This window comes from Chenopodium quinoa, unplaced genomic scaffold (assembly GCF_001683475.1).
Source record: "Chenopodium quinoa cultivar QQ74 unplaced genomic scaffold, ASM168347v1, whole genome shotgun sequence".
Lineage (NCBI taxonomy): Eukaryota > Viridiplantae > Streptophyta > Magnoliopsida > Caryophyllales > Amaranthaceae > Chenopodium > Chenopodium quinoa.
In genome coordinates this window covers 3,155,172-3,166,972 of record NW_018745413.1, presented here as the reverse complement: position 1 = coordinate 3,166,972, position 11,801 = coordinate 3,155,172, and the positions used below count along the sequence as shown (strand labels likewise).

The 11,801-nt window shown below is 37.1% G+C and overlaps 1 protein-coding gene across 2 annotated transcripts; it reads right to left on the bottom strand.

Moving 5' to 3' along the window:
- Positions 1 to 252: 252 nt before the first annotated feature.
- LOC110713434 (leucine--tRNA ligase, cytoplasmic-like) lies at positions 253 to 10,679 on the bottom strand. 2 transcript variants are annotated; one of them, XM_021891885.1, is made up of 4 exons: positions 10,424 to 10,679; positions 9,688 to 9,773; positions 6,577 to 6,621; positions 253 to 3,668 (listed from the first exon to the last, which is right to left on the bottom strand). In XM_021891885.1, the coding sequence occupies exons 2-4, from the start codon at positions 9,711 to 9,713 to the stop codon at positions 392 to 394; spliced, it is 3,348 nt and encodes a 1,115-aa protein (XP_021747577.1). In that variant the 5' UTR covers positions 9,714 to 9,773; positions 10,424 to 10,679; the 3' UTR covers positions 253 to 391. The 2 variants fall into 2 exon arrangements, with proteins under 2 accessions (XP_021747577.1, XP_021747578.1); XM_021891886.1 differs by lacking the exon at positions 9,688 to 9,773 and having other exon boundaries at positions 10,424 to 10,677.
- Between the last annotated feature and the right edge of the window lie 1,122 nt (positions 10,680 to 11,801).

Here is an 11,801-nt window from a genome sequence, read left to right as displayed (position 1 = left end):
GTTTTTCACACATTTAAATTTGCTTTTATAAGTTTTGCGGCATTTCATAAATATGTTTCCTAATTAATCTTGCAGCACCTTGAGCTTGAGATGTGCTGTCACACTCGGAGATTATAATTACACTATGACCTAAGTTGAAAGACAGCTGAAGTAAATATGTACCATATGCTTGACAAAAATGAAAACTGGTGTAAACTATACATGATGGAATCAAAAGCATATATGGCAACTCAAAATCCATGTAAGAATAAAGGCAAGTTCGATCACTGGAACTAAACTAAACTTCATAAGAACTCAAGATAAAACAATGTGCTTTCAAGAATTTAATACAGAAGATAAAGTCAAAATTCGTAACAAAAATGCCTAAACAAAAACCACAGAAAATTCAGCTTCATAAGTTTGTCAAGAAGATGGCAGTAGGATTACCAGGAGATGGAGGATTTTGTTTTAGAACAGATGTAAGAGGACCAGCCTTGGCACAAGCATCCTCATCTTGATACGACAGAATCTCCACCTGCTCGAGTGCAAGCTGCCTCTTAATCAAATTCAAATTCTCTGAAAGGACCTTCATCTCACCAAAAGGAAGCTTCAACTCCAAGGCTTGGGGGCCTAGAGCAAGAGTTTCATCCTTCTTGAACCTCAAGAATGGCATGCATTGCTTCTGGATTTGCTTGAAATTGGAAGCCTTCCCAATCTCACTCGTCTGCAGTGCCCCCATAATTTCACTGTCTGGAGCAAAGGTGCAAGTTCTTGAATCAAATTTGCTTTGAAGTATTTTCAAGCACTCTTCCTTCCAGCCATCATATGTTTCGTTTACATAAATTAAACCAGTTAATTGCTTGTCTTCTGTAAGCTGTTGAACAGGGACTCCTTTCTTGCCACCCTTCTTTGAACCCATAATTTGCTTCTGGAGGAGCTTTCTCATTAGCACTATCGAATCCTGCAAATATTTGTTGGCACTCTTAAGGGCTAAATCAGGTGCCTCGGCAACAGGCCAGCCAGCTTTTATTACAAAGCCTTCCTTCTTCAAAAGTTCTCTCCAAACATACTCCCCATAATGTGGGCAGATAGGGGTAATAAGTCGTGTCTGAATATCCATAAAACGCTGCACTAAAACCCTGTTCATGCCACCAGCCCCACAAGAGAACCTATATTCATCCCTAGCAGCTTGCAAGTCATAAAACCCAGTCTTAAGAGCATCTCGGAACATATAGTTCTGGTAGTTTTGCTCAGTCAGCTTTATTGCAAGATTAATCTCATTTTCGAACACCCGGTCAGCATAAGAAGAAGGCTCACCCGATCTAAGAGCTTCATCAGCAGCAAGAATTTCTTCCATCCATGCAATCTCTTTTGTGAGACGCAAAATCGCTGCATTTGCAGTTTCAAATACAAAATTTGCATCATCAACACCATCACCAGCATCAGCAAGAGCAAAACGTGTGGCATCTGCGGAGAACTCTTCGATGGCCTGGCGCAGAGTCCTGAAGTTCCCAGTGGACTTGGACATCTTCTCAGCATTCAGTAAAATGTGTCCGTTGCATCTGAACCCACGAGGCCAGTGGCGCTTGTCCATTAGTGCTGTGTGATTATAGATACTAAATGTCAGATGGTTCTGAATAAGGTCTTTGCCAGACACACGAAGATCAAAAGGATACCAATATTCAAACTCCTGCTTCATTGAGTTAAGCACATTTGAATCAATATCTGATGAATCTGGATACGGACCACCACAAAACAGGAAATCCCAGACATCATCAGACATTTGTTCCGGCTTTATCAAACTGATATTAGATCCATACATTTCTCCATTTTGCAGAAAATGAACAACAGTATAATAAGCCATGTATATAGTTGAATCAGAGAGGGACTCTACAAGGTACTGCTCGTCCCAAGGGATACGAGTCCCAAGGCCAAATGACCTTGAGCAGGCCCATTGATTTAGCCAACTCAAGGTGTGTTCAAAACCATGACGTGTCTCGTCCGAGTAGCAATTCATGTTATCCAAGCACTCCTTGGCTAGCTCCTTCCATTCAGGCTCACCATATGTGATGTACCACTGGTCTGTCAAAGCCACGACACATTCGTCGCCTGATCTAGACATGACCTTTTTCTCAGGCTCACTATACATAATGGCTTCACCTGCTTCTAAAAGCTTACGTCTTACTTTTGGCTTGGCATCCTGGACCTTCTCCCCAGCAAATTCACCAACAAGCATTGTCCCTTCAGTGAAACCCTTCAAATAAGTTAATCGCTTCGCTTCTGCGAGCTTGTCCTTTTCGTTTTGGCTCTTGATCTTCAAATCAGTGCAGACCTTCTCAGCCGGCTTATCACCGAATTCAGGGATATCAATAATGGGTATGATCTCAAAAGGAAGTATCCATTCATCTTTTACACCAAATTTCGCCCGCAGAGCTGGTTTTGCCTTTAAGTCATGCAGGGCCATATAGTCATCAGGGGCGTCACTAGGGACACTGGTTACTATCCCAGTTCCTTTATCTGTCAAGATAGTTCGCATGGGAAGTGTGTAAATGATCTCATTTTGAGCAAGCGGAGATTTCAAAGGCAAACCAATCAAGTCATGACCAGTAAGCTCTACCAAGCATGTTGGCTTCTCTGGGACCCTTGAGTAGTTCTGATATGCAAGATTAAGAGCTGCCCTCTCTGTGACTACATAAAGGTCAGTCTCATTAATTTCAAAGGCCCCATATTTACCTTCAGGCAATACCCACGCATTTGTTTGACCATACATGGTCTCTGGCCTCAATGTTGCAGCAGCCAGATATACTTTCCTCCCCTCTAAAGCGCTCAATTTTGCAGGAAACGGTGGAACAACTTCCATCTTTATTATTGTGTATTCTTGGGGCTGGACCCCTTCACCAGAAGCCCTGTCATGGTCTGCACATGGTTGTCCATCTAGTGGAGAAAAGATAGCATATCTTTTATCTTTCACAATCTTACCAGCTGCTTTGAGCTTCCTCATTTGCCACCTCACAAAAGAATCAAAGTATGGATTAATATCTGTGGTGACAAAAGAGCGCCTCCAGTCAACACCCAAGCCAAAAGCTTTAAGGTCTTCAACTGCCAAGGGCGGAAAATAGGTCAGCCATTCATATGGATCCTGAAACTTTGAAATTTCTTCGTCGGAAAGGCCAAAACTTCGCATGATCTCCCACTGATACAGACTGGTGCCAGTTTTGGCTGCAACCTTTGACTTCTTACCCCTGAATGGCTGTGATCCTGCATTTGCATCCTCTTGTTCTGATGGCTGGCTAACTTCTTCCTCCACTGCCGAAGGAAACTCAGGTGGATCTCCAAACAATTGAATTTCTCTTTTAAGTTTATCCGCTGCAGCCTTAATGGGCATGCCGGTGCAGTGGAAACCAAAAGGAAAGAGTACATTGGCTCCTCTCAATCTATGGTAAGCTGCAGCAAATTCTACCTTGGAAATTGAAAATGCATGTCCAAGATGCAAATATCCATTCATATATGGAAATGGGAAGTTCCCAAAAAATTTCTCTCCATCTCCAGGAGGCTTCTCACCAGGCTCAGCTACAAATACATTATTTTGGTCCCACCACATATGGACCTTTGACTCAATATCAAGCAGACGATCCCTCCGAACAAAGCTTTTACCACCCTCAGCCATGTTTGAAGAAGTCTTGCAGAAACTGTTCAAAAAAAAAAATGTAAAATAAAAAAAGAACAACTTTAGTGGCAGTGGAATAGATATTAATGGATTTGGGAAATGCTATTATATCTCGTATGAGCTACATCAATTAAACACCATAAACCTACAACAAAACTATTTAATGTACCTGTCCAAGCTGAAAAATTGCTCAAGCAACAACAATCCTAGATTGACCACTTGGCAAAACTATTTAATGTGAAATAGTATGTCATCATAAGATTATATGGGACAATGAAATATCCTGTATAAACAATATGCACTGACAAGCTGTACAGCTTAAATATTCTCCCTCCTACAAGAAGGGTCATTTGTTTCTTGTGGTCATAATAGGACGTAATTTTTTTTCTCAAATTCTATGTTACAGAACTCTCTGTCGTTATTTTTTATTATTATTTTTTTCTGAGGGCATGTTAAGAAACTTACTTCAAAATAGCACAAGGAAAGATTATTTTTACTCTTTTGAATGTACATAACAACAATAAATTCATAGTGTAAGTCAAGGAATTTCAGTAGACATGAAACCAGTGAGGGCTCAAGTTTGAAATGCATAGAACAAAGATGTGTATTTGCAAACAAAGGGAATCAAAGATATCACTATATCAAAGTAGATAGAACCACAGTCAAAATGCACAGCATAAAGAAAAAGATCAATATCATACAGTAACGAGCAGCAGAATAGAGGACTTCACACTTAATAATGTTCAGATTGTTCACTGCCATTAATTAGAAAACATGCAAGATTCTGAAAGCTCGTTAAAAATTGTAAAAACACAGATATAGGTATCTTAAGTTAGATGACTTGGATTATAAACTACCTAAGGTAAAGATGGAAGAGTTACAGAATTATGATTATCCCTAGATAAAGTATCAGAAGCACAAATCTTGATCTACAATTTTTTAAATAAAAACTCTTGATCTATATCACCACCTTGCTGGGACTCAAGGCTGCTGCAGAATATGGCTTTCATTGTGTTGAGATTGAGAGTGACTGTCAGGGTCTGATTAATGCGCTTTCATCACGGGAGAGAGGGAATAGCTCCCTTCATATAATTTTCGATGATATCTATCATGTTACTAGTCTTTTTTATGTTGTTTCTTGGAGTTTTGTTCATAGAAATGGGAATAAGGTTGCTAATGAACTTGCACATTGAAGGCCTTGGGATGTTGGCAGATATGTCTGGCTGTCGAATTTCCCAACTAATCTTGTACCTCTGTTGGATCATGATATTTCTATGAATGAAAGCTAGTTGCCCTTTGGGGCTTTGTTTCCAAAAAAAAACAAAAAAAAAAAAAACAAAACTAGAAACCATTTAAACGTCATTACATCTAATACAAAGTTTGTAACCACACAAACATTATGCATAACTGAAAGTGAAATAGAATACTCATGTTATCAAATGTGCATGAACCTCAAAAAAATCAGATATTCAATGCCAGTGCACATGAGAAAATCAACAGGCCAAAAGAATGCACATGTGTAGACTTAATTATGCATCCAACTTCTTTGACTTGAGGGATGCAATCAGTGAGATGGATCCAAATAAAAGCAAAGGTTACCATGCAAAGTACAGAATTTAATGCAAAAATGAAAAAATAATGCTACATAATATCACTTGGCTCGACGACTGATACAAATAAATCTCCGTTTATTAAAGTTCTCAGCATTTTCTGTTTTTGTTCGTTTCTAAAGGTTCTTAGCACTTTCACTTTTTTCCATTTTGGAAAAACTCTATTTACTACCTTACACCTCTGTTGGAACATTTATGGAATAAATGGAGCTTATGTATCATATATGAAGCTTATATTATGCTAGGAGTTGAGGAGGATTAGTATAATGATTATACTTAGAGGTATAGCAAAGCAAGATGTATAAAAGTGACAAAACAAGGCAAAATTGACAAATTTGTGCTTCGCCCTGGGCTGTCTGTAGGGCGAGCACGAGTAAAAATTGTCAATTATCTCAATTTCATTGTGATGTTACTCGCGCCCGGTAGGGCTCAATTGCCAGGGCAAAGGGGGTTTGTCAATTTTTACATGTTTTACAAAAGTGTTGCTCGCGCCCAGTAGGGCTCCATTGCCCGGTCTGACCGGGCAAAGTTCAAAACTGACGATTTTGACAGTTTTTTGAACGGTTTGCTTTGTGAACGGACATATCCGTTGGAATTAAAACTGCTCTTCATATAAACTCTATAAATAGGAGTTTATATGACATGTATGATGATGAGATTAGTATGACAAATCATTCTTGCTTACTTTGAGAGAAAATCTGCAGTAATTTTTCTTAGAGTGAAAACAAACACATTTCTACTCAAACTTTGTTGAATTAGTTTTGTAAGAACCAAGCAAAACTAATTGGTTTTTCATTGTATCCCAATAGTGTTATCGTGTAACTCGATTGTTCCAAAGAGAGTCGATAAATAACTATTAGGAAAGCGTTTATCACGTGCCTTGAAGAATTTATCCGGTCTCTTTGAACATCAATTTTCATTGTATCTCCACAAAATTGATACCTTTTCACTCACTCTTCTACTTTATCCACATTTCTATTGCACCCAACCACCTTTTCACACACTCAATCTCTTACTTTACCAACCTTTTTACTTACACCCACTCACCACATCAACACTCTCTCCTATTGCCTTGCAAATAGTAAATGTTAATAACCTTCAAAAACATTGGTAGTTTATAAAGATAATAGGATACCCATATGCCAATAGATAGAGAAAATCAAAGATAAATGTGTATCATTTTCACTAGAAATTGAATTCTGAAAAACGGTTAACGGGAAACTAAATAGATAAATAAATAAAAACCCCAATCAAAAAGGACAATAAAAAAAATGGAACTAGAATTGGTTTACTATCCAAATTGAAAAGAAACATGTTCACCTTTGAGAGAATTGAAGTCTGCTAATCAAATTTCTCAAGCAATACCTGAAAGATTATACATTCAACAAATTACAATCAAACAAATAAAAATAAAAAATAAAAACACCAAATGGGGGAGGGACAGTTTTTACTTTTTTAAAAAGATTTTAGGAAAGTACATACTTCTTCCAACCCAAGATTATACTTCACAGAGAATAAGTACAGCTGTTTGATTTACCCTTCCTCCTATTTTCTCAGATGCAAAATATAGGAATGACATGGTGATTACGCAAACAACAAAAAATAGTTTAATGCTTCGTTGCCCATGGTAGTTAGGGTAAAGCAAAATAGAGATATTACTTTTTGAGTAATTCGAACAGACAAACCCCATCACCCCACTGCCCAGAATTTGGACACAGGTACAGAGACACAAGTACACGACAATACCATAAAAAAAAAAAAAAAAAAAATTTGAGAATTTTTTTCAAAAGTCTGGAATTAAATATCTAATCTTTTTATTTTATGTTTTTTACTTTTTTGCAAGAAAATTCAAAAAATTACATATTTTTTGTTTAATTTTATAGAGATAAGAAAAATGAAAAGTACTATAAGAGTAAAAGGGGAAAAAAAAAAAAGAAAATAAAAGTGGAAAAAGTACTTTTAATTAAATGTCATGTGAGAAATGTATCTTATAGACTTGATTACATTGCCACATATTTTTCTCTTTCCTCAGCCCCACACATCCGACCATTCTCTTTTTCTCATTCTCCTCCATCACAACATGCTTTATTTTTCCTGTTGTGGTATGCATGGTATGCACTTCTCCAACCACTAAAGACCATTGGCTAAGATGTTAACTCTGCCACGGCCTGCTGGAATCACCTCACTCCGAAAAGACACAATATTGACACTTATCATCAAGAATTGCTGTTCAAATCTGTAGATCTAGCGTTTCCCTATTTTGAGCTTTGAGGTGCATTGTAGGAAGACTAGGATCAAATCCCACATCAAGTTTGTGTCATTGCAAGATTTGCAACACAGATACTCACAAAAATCTACAAGTCTAGGTGACAAAAGTGTTGTGTTTTAGTAGTGAAAATGGTTGGAGAAATTATATCCTTGACTAGTGCAATTATTAAATATAATATAGGAGGTAATAGATTAGTTTCATTAGGTCGTCATTATGTCTTGCACTCTTGCTAGAGAACAATATTTGATCATTAGGATGATACGGAATAAATCCAATATCAACTAAATGGATCCTACAAAGTCACATATTACACTGTGAGCCAGCCAAAGGAAAGTGAGGAAAGGGAGTGTATTCCTAATGAGTATAATGTGATTATATAATTAGGGGTTTGGGAAAAAGAAAGATACATGTAACATTTTCCCAAAAGAAAACAACATACATTTTCATTCCCCACTCTCTCTCACATAGCCGATTGTTTTCTCCATTGATGAGAAGATTGATTTTTCTCGTACAACTAGCATTAGTGGAGGTCCGATTTACACTTATAGACGAATCGTAGAGAGGCTTTAATTGTGGCTCTAAATCTCCTAGAAGAAATCAAGAACGCATATACTTAGCAATTGATCATAGAGCTGCAATTGAAGCCCCTCTACAACTAGTCTACAAGTGTGAATCAAACCTACACCAATTCTAGTTGGGCGGAGGAAATCAATCTCCTCTTAAATGGAGAAAGGAGAATATATGTAAGAAAGAGAGAGAATGAAATTGTAAGTTTTTTTCCTTTAGGAAAATATTACGTATATCTTTCATTTTCCCAAAACCCCTAATTATATAATCAAATAATACTAATTAAGGCAAGTACACTCCTTATCCTCACTCCCTTTGACCGGCCAACATCAAGCCCATACCCATGCTATCGGTTTGGTTTTCTTTGTTCGATCCAATAATGTAACACATGACCTCATACAATCCATTTAGCATTAGGCTTATTTCGTATTAACCAAATGATCAATATTGATCTTTAGCAAAACATAAGGATGAACCAGGACCAACAAAACGAACTTATTATCCTCATAATTACAATCAAAGAAATAAAAATAAATAACAAAACCATGTCAAATTTTAGGAACAGTGGGAGTACTTGTATTAGATTTGCTAGACAACTACAAATCTACAATTGGTTTATTGTTCTTGTGAACTTGAAATAGTTGTGACTTTGTGAGCATCAAGAATTTTTAAAAATAATTTTGCAAAAATTTGTTGTATATTACTATAAGACAAGCGTACTCATCTCATTTTCAGGAACAGGTTTCAGTTCCCATTTAGAGGAACCTTTTGCAACAGATTCTAGTTCCTATTCCAAAATTTTGACAAGTTACCTGCCTACCCGGTCATGCTCACCCCTAGTTGTGGGTATATAAGTCAAAAGATTGATTTGATAAGTTGGGTAACCAAATGAGTCTAGTTAAATTAATTGATTGTAAGTGCTAAGACTGCTAACTGATGAGGTATTCAGTAAGGGAAAAATTGTAATATTGGTTCACTAAAGTCACTGAATAAGGTAAATTAGAAATGCTGTGTTGCATCAACTACCTTTGTAAGAATGTTAATCATCTTAAAAAAATATAGAAGAAGTATTAGATTTGAAAGTGGGAGAAGGGAGGGGAAAAAAAAGTCATAAAAAATTGGGATGGCGGAGAGAAGGAATAAAAAGAAGGGTAAAAAAAATATAATAATAATAATAAAGACTTTTCACATAAAATAGTTTTGAATTAAAGTGTTAAGTTTTTTCCAATCAATCCTCATGGAACATTTTTTAAAAAAACAACACACAGTCTCTTGGAACATTTTTTAAAAAAACAACAAACAGTCTCTCTCTCTCTCTCTCTCTCTCTCTCTCTCTAATATCAACAATCAATGCACAAGATGTCAAAAACCAAACTAAATAACCTACAAAGCCAAATTGAGCCTATTAAAGTCTAAATAATATACTACATATTCAGAACTAATAGGTTCAATATCAGCCATCAATGCAAAGACATTCCAATAAAAAACCTACTAAGCTGAATTATACCATAGAAAATGTCTGGAATTAAGAAAGATGAAAGAATTGAGAGGTGAGAAAATGAAGGTGAGCAGGAAGAAGATGATGGGTACTTTACCGGGAAGAGTACAACCCTAAAGTCATGAGCTGTTTCCGGAAGATTGAGACTTCACCATCCTTATACCGCCACCAAGAAATTGTGGTCTGCAAACCAAAGCTATTCTTAGTTAAACAAACACCGGAAATACGAATTAGTTTTTCATATCTCTATGCTTAGTTCTCTCTTTCTGCCATGTCCGCTTATGGCCCTCCACGTAATTTTTGTTCGTTTTCATCCCCGTCTCTCCACTAAAACTCGAATCAGAGTAGAATATAACCACTCGCAAATTACTGCTTCTAAGAGCAGCAGGAAACTTTAAGGTAAACATTTTATACTTAAAATGCATTTTAAGGCAAACAAACTACAAGTCTACTTTACTACAAAGTACAAACCCCAGAATCAGCCATTTTAAAAATCTTGACTAGAAATACTAACCATAATAAAAGTGCTTATTGCAGCACCTAGACATAAGTTCGATCTTAACAATTAAAGGGTTCTGCAACACATTAGCAAATTTGATTCGATTCGATTATTAAATTAGGCTCAGTTCCAATTTCATAGTTCAATCCCGAAAATCTGATTCAAATATCAAATTAAGCTCATAATTTTCTTCTCGTTTAGTAATTACAAACAATAATGTTCAATAATTGAGTTTAGCAGAACCTTAAATTGAGTAAAGTGAGAATCAAATTAACGATAAAACCTAGATTGTGAAATAGAAATTCGATAATTAGTAGAGGAAACAATATCTTACCTCAGAAGCTGCTTCAATGGAAGATAGAGATATTAGAAGTTGGCCTCAATGGAGGAAGTGGAGTGGGCGTCAATTGGAAACTGAGAGGGAAAGAAGCAGACCTACTTCTGTGTGTGTTTTTTTTTCCGTATGTTTTTGTTAGGTTTATCAACTGACCCAACTGATTCGATCTTAATCGATTTGAACAAAACTAGCTTTCTGGCCCGTTTCATATACTATTTGTGTTATTTGAGTCAGTATTGTTTTATTGTACTTTAGGGCTTGTTTGGCATCAGTTTTGGTTTTAAGTTTTCCTGTTTTTTTTTAAATCAAAAACATGAAACAAGAAAAAGGTGTTACCATTTTTCTGTTGTCAGTTTTCAAAATTATCATAATTTTAATAAGTTTATACTCCCTCCGTTACGAATTACTCGCAACAATTACTTAAAATGTCTGGTACACATTACTTGCAACAAACTTATTTATTTCCTTTTATGGTTAGTTTTTTTGTGTGATATTACAACATTACCCTACTTTTTTTCCTAAACACCCTAATTAAACTATTGAATTTATCTTATTAACTTAAATCCTAACATTGATTTAATCACCTCCCATCTAAATTCATCATCACCACCACCACCATCACCTTCATTTGCAACAACCACCACCACCAATGATCGCTCCTAATGCCGGAAATCACCGCTGTCGTCTTCTTCCTTGTCGACACATTTGTTTTCTCTCTCTTCCTTTTCTAGATCTAACTTTTTCTGAGTTCGTTGTGCATTTGGTGGCTCGAATTTCTAGATTTGGTGCTTGGTGGGTCGAATTTCAGGGTTTGGTGCTTAGTGGGTCGAATTTCTGGTTTCGAATTTAAGGTTTTGGTGGTGCTTGGTTTGAATTTTGTGGGTGGTTTCGTGGGTTCGAATTTCTGGGTTTGAATTCGTGGGTGGTCTCGTGGTGGTGGATTTCAGGGTTGTGGGTCTGGGTTCGTGGGTTTTGGGTTTTGGGGGTGGGTGGTGGTGGGTTGTAGTGGGTTCGGCAGTTGTGGGTCTGTGTTCGTGGTGGTGGGTTTCAGGGTTGTGGCTCTAGGTTCGTGGGTTGTGGGTTTCGGGTGGGTGGTGGTGGGTTGTAGTGGGTTCGGCGGCTTCGCAAAGGGTGCGCAGGTGGTGGTGGTGCTGGGTTTTGTTGGTGGCGCGCTGACTGGTGGTGTTTTCGTGGTTGTGGTTTTGCTAGGTGGTGGTGGTTTCGTGGTTGTGGTGCTTGGTGTTTAGGTTTTTTTTTACTATTGGATTAATACTAAGCACATCCCTTATTTTTCAATAATCACACTTAAGATATTTCGCCTAGGAGTCCGCAACTCCTCCCTTTGTTGCGAGTAACTCGTAACTGAGAGAGTATA